Source organism: Neophocaena asiaeorientalis, unplaced genomic scaffold (assembly GCF_003031525.2).
Source record: "Neophocaena asiaeorientalis asiaeorientalis breed wild unplaced genomic scaffold, Neophocaena_asiaeorientalis_V1.1 scaffold268, whole genome shotgun sequence".
NCBI lineage: Eukaryota > Metazoa > Chordata > Mammalia > Artiodactyla > Phocoenidae > Neophocaena > Neophocaena asiaeorientalis.
The window spans coordinates 4968969-4986495 of NW_020173979.1; the positions used below are offsets into that span (position 1 = coordinate 4968969).

At 46.9% G+C, this 17527-nt stretch overlaps 1 protein-coding gene across 1 annotated transcript in view; it reads right to left on the reverse strand.

Moving 5' to 3' along the window:
• The window catches only part of DOCK2 (dedicator of cytokinesis 2), a 408357-nt gene that overhangs the window by 28390 nt on the left and 362440 nt on the right, over positions 1-17527 (reverse strand). The window contains exons 35-41 of the mRNA XM_024753337.1: positions 17307-17463; positions 14653-14693; positions 10464-10554; positions 9719-9838; positions 5469-5558; positions 3779-3883; positions 1352-1493 (exon numbers count right to left, since the gene is read on the reverse strand). Of these exons, the coding sequence (XP_024609105.1) occupies positions 1352-1493; positions 3779-3883; positions 5469-5558; positions 9719-9838; positions 10464-10554; positions 14653-14693; positions 17307-17463 (746 nt within the window). The remainder of the gene's footprint in view (positions 1-1351; positions 1494-3778; positions 3884-5468; positions 5559-9718; positions 9839-10463; positions 10555-14652; positions 14694-17306; positions 17464-17527) is intronic.

Here is a 17527-nt window from a genome sequence, read left to right on the forward strand (position 1 = left end):
CAGGCTAGGTTAACGTGCCCCCTCCCCCGTCGCTCAGCTGTCTGCCTTATCCTTGGGTCTGTACCCTCTCTGACCCCGAGCCCTGACCCAGCCCAGCGTCAGAACGGCCTTATGAACATTATGCTTTGCTTCAATGGAGCCCATTTCCAGCACACTCTACCAAACCTCACTAGCACCATCTCCCGTCACCTTGGCCTTCTGTGTGCTCCAGAGAGCTGGCTCCATCGGTGGTGCCTCCCTCCCTCCTTCCTCTATCTATCTCCTCTTTCTTTTTCCTTCTCTCTTGTTTTCTTTCTCTTTCTGTTAACCAGCAAGTATTTTCTGAGAGTTGGCTTCGGGGGTTACTGCAGTGAGCATGGCAGTGCAGGTCTCTGCCCTCCCGGAGCTTCTGTTCTAGTTCTGTCTTTGAGAGCACAACAGATAACGACAGATTGAGATCAGTTCTCTAAAGCAAACAAACAGGGTTTGAGATAACAGAGTCCAGAAGGCTTCCGATAAGGTGACCAGGGAAGGCCCCTTGTGGGAGGTGACACTGAGTTAGGATCTGATGGGTGAGAAAGGAGCTGGGGGAAAGGCATTCCAAGCAGAGGGAAGAGAAAATGCACAGGCCCAGAGGCGGGAACAAGCTGGGCATGTTTAAGGAACAGAAACAGGATCTGTGTGGCCAGACAGAAAGGGAAGGAAGAGTCGGAGGCGATGACATTGGAGACACAGGAAGGGGTCAGATGATGGACAGACAGCCTCGCAGGCCTTGGTCAGGAGTTTTGATTTTATTATAAGGGCAATGTGGCACCATTTCAGTTCTTGGAACCTCTGCTTTTGCGGATGATGGCTCTTCCCTCTGTCTGGGTCATCCTTCCCACCTCCCGCTAAGCTTTGGCTCATTACCTCACCTTCAACATCGCCTTCCTCAAGGAAGCGTTCCCTGCCCTCCCAATCACGGCAAGCTGAACGGCTTTCTTTTAGCATTGATCACGTTTTTCTAAATGCATATTTAACAATGCAATTAGCTGTTCAATGTCTTTTACTTGCTACACTGAAAGCTCCCTGGAGGTAGAACCACTTTGTGAGTGTAGTCTCCAATGCACAATGCACAAGGCTTGGCAGAGTCAGGGCTGGTAGGACTCATCACAAGAATGAAGGAATGAGTGAGTGAGTGAATTTATCAATGAATGCAACATTTAGAGTTTCCTGAGATGGGTTCTTTTTGGATCCCACACTGGACACTAATATTGGCACCACTGCAATGATTCTGGCAGCAGTTCTGAGCTCTAAGACGGGGCTCTGTGGACTGAAGTCCCGGCAGGGCGGCCCATGCCTGGCCCTTGGCTGGGGCATTCTTAAAGGATACACTGGCCTGGGGCATTCTTCACATCATCCCCGGGGGCAGAGGTTGTGTTCATCTTCTCTGCGTTGGGGAACTGGCTCATCAGCTGCATCTGGAAATCTTCTCTTCGCTCATACTCCTTCCCTCGGTAGATGAACACTTTGTTCTGCAGAGAAATGACACCCATCAGAGATCCCAGGGCCCAGCCTTGGAGGAGATGGTTCAAGCAAAGCTGGGAGGCTTGTCATTGGGACCTTCTACAGATCTCTCCACTCTCTGTTTCTCCCCAAGGGAAAGAAAGGAAGAGCTCAAGTCACTGACCTTCTAGCTAGACACACCACTTCTTTAAAAAGATGGGTTCTAAAGGGAGAGGAGATCACGGATGCTGAGAACTTTTTCTTCAAACAATCTTATGTGCAGCTTCCAGAATAATTCCTCACTCAGCTTTCACTGTGTCACACCCACTCTCCCATTTACTTGACCACACAGTTTCCCTCCTGCCTTTAATGGACCTTGTGGGCTGGACCATGTGGGCTGGACCTGTGGGCTGGAAGGGACCAGCATTCAGGTCCTTCATCACTTGGATCCATGGAAACACGCTCTTTATTGTTCCTTGACCATGTTAGCTTCTTTTAGACTGGTAGTTTTCAAACAGGGGGTGATTTGGGATGCTGGCAATGCCTGGAAACATTTTTGGTTGTCACAGCTCCAGAGAGGGCCACTACTGGAACCTAGTGGGTAGAGGCCCAGGGTGCTGTTAAACATCCTTCAATGCACAGGACAGGCCCTCACAGCGAAGAGTTACCTGGTCTAAAGTGTCCACAGAGCTGAAGGTGAGGAACCCTGTTTTAGACCATATCTGTGCTGCCTCTAATGGCCCCTAAATTCTTCTGTTCAAACCCATGTCTGCCACTGACCTTTATATATCAGTGTTTGTTTCCACACCTGGTCTCTCATCACAAAAGCCTAGGAGCCTTCCAGAAGTTCAGATTCTTGGGCCTCACTCCAGACCTGCTGAAATGGAGTCTGTGGGAGTGGGACCCAGGAACATGAACTTTTAACAAGTTCCCCAGGGGTCTGTGATGCAGGATCAGGTGTGGGAAGTCATCTCTATTCCACGCAGGAAAACTTCACTCGCTCCCCCGTCTGCAGCTCACTCCGGAGGGCCACCCTGACTGCCACACCGATTGGCAGTGGTGAGTGGTTTATCTCCTTGACGAGACTCAATCAGGCGAGGTCAGGTTTCTTTTGTTATCTCCCTGACCTGAGGATTGAACCACAGACTCAAAGACCAGAAGGGAAGCCTTCAGCTGACCTAACGCAACTCTCTCCACGATGAATCAATAATCCCGGAAAGCAGCAGTTCAGACACTGTGCTCCAGGGGATCCCTGAGGGTCCCCAAGACCCCGTCAGGGCCTCACAAGATTAAAACTCTTTTCATCATAACAGCCATTTTCCTTTTTCACTCTCATTCTCTCATGAGTATACGTTTAAGGCGGCATGATGTGTGGTATCACAACAGATTGAATGCAGAAGCAGATATAAGAATCTAAGCTGCCTTCTCTTAATCTAGATATTTAAGAGATCTGCAAAAATATGAAACAAGCTCACTACGTGCACTAATTTTTATTGGAAAATACAGCCATGTTCACAAAGATCTAATTTATGTTAACGTATGATGGGTTTATTCTTCTTATTTTTAAATAAATGGATACAGTTAATCCTCCGTGTCCTCAGGCTCTTAATCCATGGATTCAGCCGTGTATCAAAAATATTTGAAAAAAATTCCAGAAAGTTCCAAAAGGCAAAACTTGAATTTGCCGCACTCCAGCAACTATTTACATAGCATTTACATTGTATTTGGTATTATAAGTAGTCTAGAGGTGATTTAAAGCACTTAGGAGGTTATATGCAAATACGACACTATTTTATACAAGGGACTTGAGTACTGGATTTTGGTATCTGCAGAGGGTCCTGAAACCAATTCCTGGTGGATACCAAGGGACAACTGCATTTAAAAATCTCCTTAGCTTTAATTCTGAGTATCGTAAAGGTAGACAGATAAAGTCTACAAATACAGAAGTTCTTCAGGGGCCTTGATCATTTTTCAGAGAAAAAATGGCCCTGAGACCAAAAGGTCTGACAACTAGTGCTCTGCAGTGCCTGCTGGGTAGCAGAGCTCCTCCAGCCTCTCTGAGCTCCTCATTCCCAGTATGGGGTGCTCACTACCTCACAAGGCAGCTCTGATTGCTGTGTACGTAGAGAAACACGGGGGGTGGCTGAGGTGCTGATGATGGAGGGGGATTGGGGTGTGTGTGAAGGTGGGGACAGCGTTCAGACAGAGAAGGGCACAGGTTCTGAGCACAAGCAGAGCCTCAAAGCACAGAGGGAGAGCCGGGATGCCAAGGCCGCGGATCCCTGGCCTGTGTCTGCGTCACCCACAGACTTACCCGGAGAAAGGAGGGGAAACCCTGGCCGTAGTATCCCACAGCAAAGTAGTCTGGCTTGGGTCTGAGGATTTTCATGATGTTTTCATAGAATTTTGCCTGCTGGACCTGGAAGAAGAAAACTCATAGCTTGTGACAACACAGATGTGTATTAAAGGCACATTCAACTCCAAGAGGCCACAGTTAAGATGGGATCCTTCCACCAGAACCAATGTGCCGAGTGCACATGTTTGCATAGTCATGGAACTGTCTGTAATCATAATAGTAATGGCTGTAACCAGATACCCTGTTAATCACGCTACCTGCACCAGCACATTTACTTGCATTGCCCTCTTGACAATCCCATGGAATTGTATCTCTGTTTTGCAGATAAAGAAATGGTATCTCACAGCGCAGCCAGGAAGTACGGAACTGAATCCAGCCAACTGTTCAGAGCCCCCAGCAGCATCGTCACTCCACTCTCACTTGGAAGTGTGTTTGTGACGGCCTATGGATGGATAAGTGTTTCCGGATACAGATGTCTTCCTGTGTATGCACACCTAACATACTTCATCAATTCCAAGAGGTGTGTGTTTTTCATATTTTAACATCTTTGAAAATAGTTTGTGTTTTACTTTACACCTAATGGCATCTCCCAATTGCTATTAGCTGGAGAGAAATCATGATGGGGCACGTAAAATAGAATGGTGCATCTTAAATTGGACACAACATGGAAGATAAATGTGTGTGGCCCTGGACATGAAGCCTGTGCGATGTGGGCTTGGTGCATGGATGTGCATGCCCATCAGCGTGTGCGTGAATGTATACTGGGTACGTGTGTGTGCATGGATGTGTGCTCTGTGTGTGCCTGTGCACTGCACACATTTAGAAGGCGTGCGTGCCTCCACACCCACAAACAACTATGTGGACAGACTCAGGTAGATATAAGTGTTTCTTGGTGCAAGTACTGTGTGTGTTTGCATCATACCTTAGAACACTATAATCCATGTCCATCCCCCCACCAGAAAAAGCTATCAATCTTCTTCCAACATTCTCTCGTTTTACAGTTCCCTACAAACAGCTGGACTGGCATCTCAAAATGGGCTCAGATGGGGCCCTGGGGTCCTGGTTCTCAGGCCAGCGGGAAGAGAGTGGGGGGAGCAGACAAAAAGCTCTGCATTTTCCCTGCAGGGGTCACCCCCCCACCCCCCGCAAGCCCTGGCCTCTGCGGCATAAGCAGGATAGGCTGGCTTCCTCCCACTTTCCACTGGTACCACCAAGTCACAAGCTTCGAGGAGCTAATGGGGATGGCCAGATGGGGAGCATTTTAATGTGATTTACCTGTTAATCAGAAAGCGCGCATTTGCGTTTTTATTTAATTGGCCTAGTGATTTGTGGGAATTTTCCTGCAAATGTAGCACAGTGTTTACTGGGTGGGCAACAGCAGCGGCTCCAGCGCCAAGCAGGTACTTAACGCTCCATCTGAGAAACTGGTGAGTTTTCCCAGAAGACCTCCCTTTGGAAATATTCCCAACTGGGAGGGAGATGCTCAGCACAGCCTGGCTCAGCTCAGGCCCTACTTCCATTCCTTTCCTGGTGTCCTAACCCCATGTGGCTTCCCGCCCCGCCTCCCCCTCTGCCCAGCCTCTCTGCCTGGCTGAGGCCCTGAGCACCCAGCCTCCAGGGCAGTCAGCTCCCCCTGGGGACAGCTTACCAGGTTCTGGCTCAGCAGCTGATAGTCAAAGATTTCCATCTCATACTGTTCCGCCAGCTCCTTGCACAGACTGATGGCCTCTTCCCACATCTACGAGGAAGGTCGTGGAGACAACGGTTAGGGGGACCCCCAGGCTTGCAAAGCCCTTGCTAAGGAAGGGACCAGGGCAGCTCTCTCCTGGGACTGAGCCACGGGCCTTACTCTGGCCCGGACCCAGTCCCACACCCAGGGAGCTGAGCGTTTCCCAGGAAGCAGACCTACCCTCTGCCTCTCACCCTAGTTTCGTGATCAATAATGGAACACCCACAGACGAGGCTGGACACTTTATTTACATGCTCTCGGGATCTTCACAACCACCCTGAGAGGTGACTAGTAGCCTCTGCATTTCCCAGGTGAGAAATGGAGGCTCAGATCAGCAGAGCATTTGCCCCAGGTCAAACGCCCAACCAAAAGCAGGGCCAGGATGCACACCTGAGTGTGACCCTCGACCTTGTGCTTCATTCCCTCCCTTAGAAGTGCTCAGTAAATGAACATTTGACTGCCTCAGCTCCTGTGTGCCGGTGGGGCAGGGAGGTGGTAACCCCATTTCCCAAAGAGAAATGGTTCACAAAGAAGTAAGAGGGCAGCGAGTTTCCGGGGACAGAGTTGAGGCCAGATCCAGTTCCCCTGACGTTCGCTCTTAGGAGCTTTCCACTCTGCCAGTCCGTCACTTTCTTTTTTCCTTTGGCCAACTTTCTTCCCTCCCTCCCTTCCTCCCTCCCTCTCTTTCTCTCACTTTTTAAAAAACTTGTGGTGAGGACACAACCTGAGATCTACCCACTTAGCAGATTTTTAAATGCACAATACAGAACTGTTAACTATAGGCCCAACGTTGTACAGAAGATGTCTAGAATTTATTCATCTTGCGTAAATGAAACTTTACACCCATCACTTCTTAACGGTGTTATTTAGGGTGACTGTGCAGGGGGCAGCATGAAAAAGAGTGATGAAAACTTTTTTTAAATAGGTCTTTTCCATCTTTAAAAAAAAATCTGAAAAACAAACTCTGGACAGAGGGGGTCCTTTTCATCTGCTCCGTTTTGACTGAAACCAATAGATTATCATTCCATCCTTGATCAAAGGGGTCAGCAACCTCTGCAGAGAGGCAGAGGGAGGTGCCGGGTGGGCTGGAGATCTGGCAATCTCAAGGGACACCCATTACATTTCACATTTGGCTTAAAATGGAAGATGCACCTTAATGGAAAAGCTGGGGGAGGTGGGGGAGGAGAGAGGCGACGTTGCCAAAACGCAGTGTGTGCTTTGTCGCAAAAGTGCTCTCTCTGCATCCAAGCATAAAAATAAATAAAGGCAAGTGCTGAGTGGAGGAGCCACGGCTGTAAACCCATGGACAGCTTAGTGAGCAGCATAAAAATGCTTTATGTGCCAGGAGGAATCAAGTCCACAAACCAGGCTGGGCTGAGGCTTTTTTTTTTTTTTTTTTTGGCTGCATTGTGTCTTCGTTGCTGCGCGTGGGTTTTCTCTAATTGCGGTGAGCGGGGGCTACTCTGTGTTGCAGTGTGTGGGTTTCTCACTGCGGTGGCTTCTCTTGTTGCGGAGCACGGGCTCTAGGTGTGTGGGCTTTAGTAGTTGTGGTGCGTGGGCTCAGTAGTCGTGGCTCAAGGGCTCTAGAGCGCAGGCTCGGTAGTTGTGGCACACGGGCTTAGCTGCTCCACCGCACGTGGGATCTTCCCCAGACCAGGGATCGAACCCGGGTACCCTGCACTGGCAGGAGAATTCTCAACCACTGTGCCACCAGGGAAGTCCCTGGGGCTTTCTTTAAAACCCCCAGGCCGGGCCAGGGGACTGTTCAGCTCAAGTGGAGGTCTTTGCCAACTTCCCACCATGATATGCCAGAAATGCTCTCCCCATGTGTTAAGAGATCACTAAGGGGCCAAGGAGGGGGACAGGCAGGGAGTCAGATACCTGGAATTTCCTTCAGGTCTGCCCATGTGGTCACTAAGACCTCTGACAGTTCCTGATCCCTGAGTCTCATACATTAGTTACTGAGCATCTGCTGGCTTCTGGGCATGGTATACACTGACGGAACGGTGATAAAAATGGCCAAGACACAGTCTCTGCTTTCATGACACAGAAGTGGGTAAAGCACACACATAAACAGATGTACTAGTTGGGTTTTGAGGGATGTAGAGGAGTCCACCAGGTAATGACAGATGGACTTATGGAGTAGAAAGTCATTGTGTGTGTCTAGATCAATGAGTCTCCATGAGGGGAGATATGGGGAAAGGAAGTTAAAGGGATGCTAAAGAGTTTGGGCTTCATTCTAGAAGCTACGACAGCAGTGGCTTCCAGGGTGAGCTATACCCATCTGCCCCCTCCTCTCTGCTCCCAAAGTACTTTAATACCACCCTGTTCCCGCCTCCTTTCCCCGTTATTGCACAACACCAAAGGGTTGTGTGCAAAACAAGATGATAATCGGTATGTCTGCTTTGCCCACTAGATGATAAGCCCCTTGACACTGGGGATTATGCCTTTTTCCTCTCTGCTCAGCACAGAGTGGGTTGAACTGGATAGTTGGCAGAGGACAAGGCTTGACATGTCCTTTTGGGGCTTTCACACTGTGACCAACTTAGTCAGCTCATAAACCAAGAGTAAGCTCTGACATCGAGTCAGCAGGACAGGAGGTTCCAGGGATGGCAGAGTCTCTGCCCTCAAGAGGCTTATAATTGTAAATTATAAAGACAGTGTTCTCCAACTGCTCAACTCCTGGGAATTTATAAGCCCTTCCACAGACATTACCTCATTTTATCTTTCCAGGGAAGGTGGGAAGATCAGACTAAGACAGATGCAATGAACCGCAGTGACAGAACAGGCCAAAATTAAGTATTAAATTGTGTCTTGATGAACTGTAAGAGGCCTTGCCATTCAGAGGAGAGGCAGAGCTGTACGGAAGCTGGAGGACTCAAGAAAAACTTGACAGAGGAAGTGGCCAGTCAACTGGGGCCTCGAGGGCAGAGTAGGTAATAATGATGACAGTTAAAATTTAACAAGCTACTACTATGTACCAGGTCCTCTGTTAGGTGCTCTACATGCATTTTCTCACCTAATTTTCACAATGCGACTAGGAAGTACGTACTGTTAATGTCCCACTATTATGGATGGGGAATTGGAATCTCTGAAAGGCCAAGGAGATTGTGGGTGGTAGAGGAACGAGGCTTGAAACCCAGAGCCTGAGCACTTAACCACCGTGCTATGCTTCCTACAGCATTTGGGTTGGTGTTTCCTGAAGGTCTTACTGGAGACTGGAGGATGGGCAGTAGCAGGTCTGGCCAACCTCCAGACCTAACCCAACAAAACATCCTGTTCTTGCTGTTTAGAGATCAATGATGGTACCATGATGTCATTCATACATTCAATGAATTAAGTTATTCAATATATATCTACTAGGCCCCATACGTAAGGCTCTGCGCTAGCTACGGGGCACTTAGCAGTGGACAAGGCAAGTCTCTGTGCTCATGGCCTTCTAAAGTGGGGAGCCAGACATGAGCAAGGAAAAACAAAATGATCAAGGTCATGTCTGATAGTGATAAGTACTCTGAAGATAAGTCAGTAAGAGTGACTCAGGGCAGGAGTGCTGCTGTGTCTCAGGTGGTCTGGGAAGGCCTCCTTCAGGACGTGACATCCTTTGCTTGGGCAAAACCCTGAGCTGTGAGAAGGAGCTGGCCATGGTAAGATATGGAGGAGAAATGTTCTAAGCTGGGAAAAGCAAGTGCAAAGGCCCTGAGGTGGAAAAGAGCTTGGCATAGAGCATGTGAGCAAAAGGGAGCCTGGCAGAGATGAAATGAGAGAAGTAGTCAGGGGACAGCTCGTGTGGGGCCTCATGGGTCATGGGAGGGATTGTGTAATTTGTTCTAAGTGGACTGGGAGAGCCATTTGAGATGACTGTACGCAGGACAGTGGCGTGATCCAATGCATGTTTTATGATCACCGCTTCCCATACGGAGGATGATCTGTTGGGGGGAATGGAGGATGCAGGGAGATTGCTTAGGATTCACTGAGTGTCCAGGTGAGCGATGATGTTGGTGCCTTGAATGGAGGTGGAAGGAATGGAGATGGAGAGAAGTGATCAGACTTAGGGTCGGGCGGGAGAGCTGACCAGACCTGCAGATGGACTGGGTGCAAAATACGGGAGAGAACAATCCTTTCTGGTAGCTAGGGTTTCCACGGAGAGAGGAAGGGCAGGGACCAATTACCTTTCCTTTGTCAAAGTAGCCGATGATGATCTCATAGAGCGTCTCCTTCAGCTGTCGGTGGGTCTGGGGGTGCTGCTGGCCTGTCTGCATGACCTGCGAAGCACACTGTTCATCTGACCACTGCGGAGAGAGGACACACACAGTCACCTGAGGCAGGTGTCTCCCCGACTGCTGAGGAGTGGGGGGAAGCCCTGCAAACACCCCTGCCGGCCTCCTTGTCGCCCTGAGTGTCGATCAGACAGATGCTGGTCTGCAGTTTCCACGGGAAGCGCCTCCTCATTTCTGTGGAGTTACACTTATTTGACTCCCCATTGGCTCATGTGTATGGCTTGTGGGATTTTTCTCTGAAACCCTGCAGGACATGGTCTCAGCACTTCAAAAGCCAAAGGAAATCTTACAGACTTTGTCCTGCTCCAGCAGCACTTTCAAGAGAAGAAAAACAGCTCACAGGGCATGCTAATGATTTACAGTTGATGTTTGGATGTTATATAAAACAGTTTGAATGTTATGTGAAACTGCAAGACGCATCTCGGGCGTTGTTGCTGTTGCTGAATGTGAGGGTCACTAGAAACCTTATGTGACCAGACAAAGCAGTGCAGAAAAGTAACCTGCCAGGTTAAGAGTTTGGGGACACAGAGCAGAACAAAATGTATTTGGCTAATTCTTTTTCTTTTTCACTCTTCAACTTGCTGTGAGGGCTCCACGGGGATCCCAGCATGAATCCCCTTTACTGGAAAGGCAGTACCTTGAGAAGCCAGGTGTGGAGAAGGAGTGTATAGGCAGCCTCTGTGTAATTGTCACAGTCCAGGTGAAGGTCGCGGAGTTTGTACAGGTACCTGTTTGGGGAAATATGCTAAATCACCAGGTGCAATAATAAGCAGGCAGGTGGTAGGGCCGGGCCAGAAAGAACAACTGAGTCACAAGGGAGTCCTCCATTCCCTCTATCCAGACTCGCATGGGTGACAGTGATAGCACCTAGCACTCGTGGGGCATTTAGTGTATGACGGGAACCATGCTAAGTATTTTGAATGCCTCAGATCATTTAACCTGTCTGACAATCGTGTAAAATAGGTCCATTGAGAATTCTCATTTACAGATAAGAAAATTCTGGCCTGGAGAAGTTAAGGTAACATTCCAGCCAGTATTCAACTTGATACTGAAGACTCTGCCCAGTGCAGTACAACAAGTAAGGGAAATCAGGGAAGGAGAAATAAATAGCTTGTCAGAGGTCACGTGCTAACGAGTGAAGAACTGGAACGTGATCCCAGTCTAACTGCCTTCAGGGCCCATGCCCTAATCATTGTACAACTCCAAGGGCATGGACAAGCCATAGCCCTGTAAAGGGCAACTCCTACCCTCTCTTCAATGCCCTCTAGATGTAAAGGAACTGAATTTTCTGATAAGCAAAGGAAGTGGACCAGGGGCTAGAGACTGGATATTCACGTGGAGGCCTGGAGCTGTCAGCAGAGAGAACCTACTATTCAACTGTAACCACACTCCCGTCTCCCACCCTCTTCCAATGAGACAATCCAGTTCTGAATCCTAGAATGAGCCTACAGTTGAAAGGTGTTAAGAACAGGACAGGAACAAAGGAAGGGAGCTTAGGTCAATTACCTGGTACATGGTAAGTGTTAAGGGGCAGTGAATTCACTTCTCTGTGCCTTAGTTTGCTCATCTGTAAAATGGCAGTGCTCAGAGAACCTACCTATAGAGTTGCTGGGCCTATAAAGGGACAAGCAGATCGTGAATAAAAGGCTCTGTGCGTGACAGCCTGCACTGCTGCTAATAAATGTGAGTAGGCACCGAAAGCGATTAGCCCGTGGCCAGTGCTGAGCAGCGACAGCTATTATCTGTTATCATTGTGAACCACGTTCTTCTACAAAACATTCCCTCCTGCCACTGCTGGAAACAGAATCCAGAGCCAAAAACCCCCCACTGCTTTGGTGACTTGCACGTCATCAGGAGCATTTATTTAAACCCAGCTCTTGGTAATTGGTGAAGGGAAGATGCTGTGATGTGATGCCCTTGGTCCTTCCTCCAAGAGGAAAGGTGCTGTCTGTAACCATGCCAATATTCTGCCTTGGCTATCTAACTACAGGGAACAAAGGGCTGCTCAAGCATCTGTACTCAAAGCAAGCCTCAATGCTCAGGCTTAGATTCCTTTTATAAGAAAGCTTTCTGCTTAGAATGTCACCCAAGGAGGAGCTAGAGCTTAATGTCCCTGGCTACATAAAACACGGCCAGAGGGCCAAATGGAGGCTGCCTGAACTCAGGGTAGGGACTGCCAAAGATTTTAAGGGGAAGAAAGTTAAATTAGTGGTTTCTGATAACTAATGAGCTAGTGACCTTTTGCTCATTTATTTATTCAATCAGCAAAGCTGTACTGAGCACACAGGCTGTACCAGGCATTACAGATAAATGGTGGCAAAAGCAGATGCCACTCTCAGGGTTTGGGATTTATAATTTAGGAAAAGGGACAGGCATCAATCAAATAATCAAATAAGTAATTGCCAAAATACAGCTGTGATCAATGCCCTGAAGGAGAGGTCTATGGTACTACGAGAGCAGGACTCATCCAGGTAGGGCTTCTAGAAAGGTTCCCCTAGTGTGACAGTTGGGCTGGGATCCCAAGGTAAGAGGATGAGTAGGGGAGCATCCAAGAGAGATTCTTCATTCATTTATTCATTCTACTAATGGGTGCTTTATATATTATATCAATTCATCCTCCCAACAATTCTTTTATAGGTAAGAAAACTGAGACCTACACTAGAGTAGATAGAGCTAGAAATAGACAGAACCAGGTTTTGATAGCAGCTATTTCTGCCTCTACAGTCACTCCTGCTGCCCTAACTTTCTGCTGATCAATAGAGCTCTCAGGGAAACTCCACGTGGCGTGTGTGTAAGGAGTGTTGAGCCTGCGGTCAACCTTTAAAAACCCCAGCGTAGACGGTCAAATCCTGTCTTATCTCCACCTGCCTGGCCTTGGTCTCTTAGATTCCTGATGACTGGGTCCAAAAAATCTGAAGAGAGTAGTCAGAGGGAGAGCTTCCCTGCTGCTTTCAACTCCTTAATTGGCCAAGGCACCCCCTCCTATCCTTTGTCAACTCAAGGGTTTGGTGATCAACTACAGAGCCCAATGGAAGACACCCTGATGGGCCCGACTAGGGATCTGAATGCAAACAGATGCCAGGTGGGCAGCTTGAGTGAGGTGGATGGGATGAAATTCAATGGGGAATGGAAACGATGTCATGACCAGAGCACTCCTGCCCCCGTCTAAAGGGGCCACTACCACCTAGCCTAGGCAGTGGTCGTCAGGACAGGATGAGGGCCCAGTGTTGCCATACCTTCTGAGTTTTTCAGAAGAGGGAAATTTTGATTTTTATGTAACATCTCTAGAGTTTTAAAATTTGGCAACCAATTAAAAATGTTTTTAAATACTATGCCTGCCAAATAGGACAGATTTTCATACTATATCCTGTTTACAATGTCTGGTTTAGGCAAATGTGGTCTTCCTAGATTACTATAGCATTCACATCTCCAAAACTTATGGAAATCTGGGATTCCCCATCTGTGTTTCTAAAATGGGAAGAAAAGAAAAGATGTTGGGGGAGAGAACCATGTGCCAGGCACTCTACCTGTAGCATCTCATTTAATCCTCAGAACAGAACGGAAACATTCTACATGGGGAAACCTCAGCCCGAAGACACTGAGTGATTTATCCAGGGTCACAGAGGAAAAAAGGTAAAGCCTCCCAGGCCCTTTGGATCCAAAGCCCCATGCCACTACAATAAGTCATGTCTAGTGATGTTATAAATACTAACCAAGCTCAGGACAACCTACGGAATTATCTTTTTTCCAAATGATAGTTCTTATTTCTGGAATAATGCTAAACTAAGTACCTAAAAATACTTGCAGTATTTTGCAGAGTGAATTTGGACTTGGAGTCTCCGGTCTTTGATAGAATGTGTCAAAAGCCTTGAAAGGGCCTTGGTCGTTAACCCTTACAGTCAATGCCACTTTGCAGGCTTTTGTCTCATAAGGAGATGCATAAAGATATATGTATGTCCAAGAATTTTGTCATTGTGCTATTTATGATAGAAGAAAGTTGGAAACAACCTAAATATTCAACAACATAGGATTGGCTATATAAATTACGGTGTATTCTGGAAAGGGAATTTTATAGTTTCATTAAAAATTAAGTTGAAATACTTCTGTTGACATGGAATTCTTGTCAAGCAAGGAATAAATTATGAGCAATATGATCTCATTTTTGCAGAAACTAGGCATGCATAGAATTTGATCTACATATAAATATAAAAGGGTCTGGGAATATGGACAGATTATGGGAGTTTATTTCATTTTTTGTTTTGCTTGTCTGTATTTTATGAGGTTTTTTTGGTAATAAGTATGTATTATTTTTGTAATGAGTAAGAGTACCAATAAAAAAAACTTTGGAGGAAAAAAATGAGCTCCTGAGACACACTGGCAAGGGAGTTCTTTGCTTCAGCCGAATGTCCCCCCAAAATCCTTCATATGATGTGCAAATACGTATCTTTTAAATGCCTACAAAGAAGCGGGCATCATACATCTTGGTATTTTTTTCCATTCAGATCTGGGCTGGCGGATGTTCTAACTACCAACCCTGGACTAGGGCTCCGCATGCCAATCTTGTAACAAACGCAAGTGCAATTCATCAGCTCAATCCACAGCAAAACAGCATGGCAGGTCAGAGAACTCCAAGTGGATTTGGGGGGCTGATTGTAGGAGATGGAAGGAGTTGAATCTGGGGAGATGGATAGGAATCAGAACAAAGAGGGTCTGAGTGTCAACAAGATATGCTTAAACTCTATGCTGAAGGCAGCGGGGAGCCATCGACGGATATTGAGCAGGAGAGTGACACAGCAGGTCTGGGTTTTAGAAAACAAAAATCTTACCTTATGTACATCTCTTCCCGATTATTATCTTTGTAGAAATTCTAGATAAGGGAGGAAAAACAGTGATGAGTATTTTTCTTTGCAGAGCCGCAGGGGTGGAAGGCAATGTGATGAAGGTGAGAGGAGATTGCTATGTACTACCTGGGCGAGGTGGGAGCAAGAAATTTACTTTCCTGAATGCATCAAACAGCTCATTCTGCCTTGAAAGTCACTTCCCTGATCCTTAGACTATAAAGGGACAGAGGAAGTATGTCAGCCAACACATCGGGGGGTGCAATCCAGCTATTGGCTGCACTGAGGGATGCCAAGATTGAGGCCGTTTACTTTGACGAAGTCTACTATGAAAGGCAGCCCAGCTTGATCTTTGAAAGCCCAGACCGTGCACTCAGGCAGAACTGAGTTGGAATCAGAGTAATAGCAATAGAGTAATAGTAATCACAACAGATCCCAGTGATGACAACAGATCATAACTTCTGATAGTGCAGAACTCTCAGAAGTTATGCTGAGATTCCACAGTCAAAAACATTTAAGCCTGGCAATACCTATTCCAGCTCAGGGCTCATGTAGACCAGTAGTTGTCCTGGAATCCTGTGCATTTTAAAACAAGTCCTTACAGATTTTGAGCCAGGAGGTGGGGACCCCATCCTTGAGGCACACTTTGAGAAAACCCAGGTTTAATTCAATGCATCCATGTGCACCTGAGGCTCCGAGAGGGCAAGGTGATGTGTTCCAGGTGTTCCAGAGAGCATAGTCAGTGGGTGGCAGAGCCATACTAGACCTCCAGACACACCCACCCCATCCTCTTCTTCTCCCTGATACCATGTTTAAGCCACACACCAAAATCTAGCAGAGTCTAACTGCTTATAGACCTGCCTGTCCCAACTTTCTCCCAGGTCAGATTCTGACAGTTGAAGGTCAGTTTCTTCAACCAACTTCTACCTCTCCAGAGAGAGAAACTGCTAAACTCCTGGAAAACCCCTCTTCCTGGTGCTCTTTATGTAAATTGGGCCTTGTGGAGTCATTAGCAATGAATTCCTTTCTGCTGTAATCAGGAGTTTTAAACTCCCCTTAGCATTTCAGAAAATCAATGGCAATATCTGGGCTGTTTAAAAAGAGTCCACTTAGGGAACCTAGAAAAATGGTACAGATGAACCGGTTTGCAGGGCAGACATTGAGGAGACACAGATGTAGACACGTATGGACACCAAGCGGGGAAAGTGGCAGGGGGTGGTGGTGGTGGTGTGATGAATTGGGAGATTGGGATTGACATGTATACACTAATATGTATAAAATGGATCACTAATGAGAACCTGCCGTATAAAAAAATAAAATTCAAAAAAATAAATAATAATACACTTTAACATAATGTTGCTGAATTGTAATGACTTCAGCATTCATTACAGGTATGTTAGTCATTTTCAAATCACTGAAGAGGAAGTGTATTTTAACTACAGAATTAAAAAAAAAAAAGAGTCCACTTAGGGTAAACAGAAGACACACAACAGAACTATGGGGACAGGATTTATATTTCTGGAACACTGGCAATGGCAGGGGGGATTGATGTGATAGATGCCACATGGTCTTTTGGTCAACTTTATTCATTTTAACCACTTTAGGGTGGGCTGGCATGGTGAGTATGAAGCACTGTGGCTGCTACTAGCTGTCTCATAACCACATCACAGTACATCTGAAGGGAGACTATTTGGGAGCTGGCCAATGGCAGGTCGTGTGGTACAGGGGTGAAGAGTCTGGGTTTGGGACTAGCTGCTCTGGTTAGCCTATCCCATAGTAATTTTCTATAAATACTAGTTATCAGTATTACTTCGTTCTGTAAGAGAAGGAAACAAACACACAGTGAGCATTTAACCATGGGTCAGGACTGCGCAACCTATGAAATAGGTACTATTATTTTCACCATGGAACAGATAAGAAAACTAAACACTTCAGAAAACTTTCTTGACTTGTGTAGTCTATTAATTATCAGAGGTAGGATGAGAACCCATAGCCTATATGACTCTAAAACTCATACTCTTAACTTCTTTATACTGCCACCTTCCTTCTTTGTGTGTTAAATGCTAAAGGAAATACTGTCATCCCCTGACAGCTGCAGGGGATTGGTCCCAGGACCCCCACAGACACCAAAGTCTGAGAATGCTCAAGTGCCTTAAATACAATGGCGTAGAATTTGCATATAACCTACGCACATCCATATACTTTAAATCACCTCTAGATCACTTATAATTACTTAAACAATGTAAATGCTATGTAAAGAGCTGTAAATCCAATGTAAATGCTATGTAAATAGTGGCCAGCATGAGGCAAATTCAAGCTTTGCTTTTTGGAACTTTGTGGAATTTTTTTTCCTGATTATTTTCAATCTCTAGTTGGATCAGCAAATGCTGAACCCCTGGATAGGGAGAGCCAACTATAGTCATTCCCATTTCATATGTATGATAAACTGAGGCACAGGGAACGTGAAATGATTGACTTCAAGACGCAGAGCTAGCGGATGTCAGGGCAAGGACACTCTCACGTTTGTCCGACTTCTAAAGCCCTTAGTGCTGCTTCCCTATCCAGAGCCATAGTGGAACCCAAAGCCAGACCTGCTCCCAAGACTCCGATCTGACCCAAAATGGGGAGAGCCGCGCACATACCAGCAGGTTCACAGTGCAGCTCATGCGGTTGTCTTTGCTCTCGTCCGTCATCACGCCCCGGTAATCCAGCAGCTTCTCCAGGAGGCCTTTGACCAGGTTCACAAAGTTCTCCACGGACTTGGAGATAGTTGGGTGTTCTGCAGCACACTCCATCAGGCTGCGGCACAGAAGAGGGCTGTGAGCTCGAGGCCAAGGGAGAAAGACCGTGCTCGGGGTCGGGG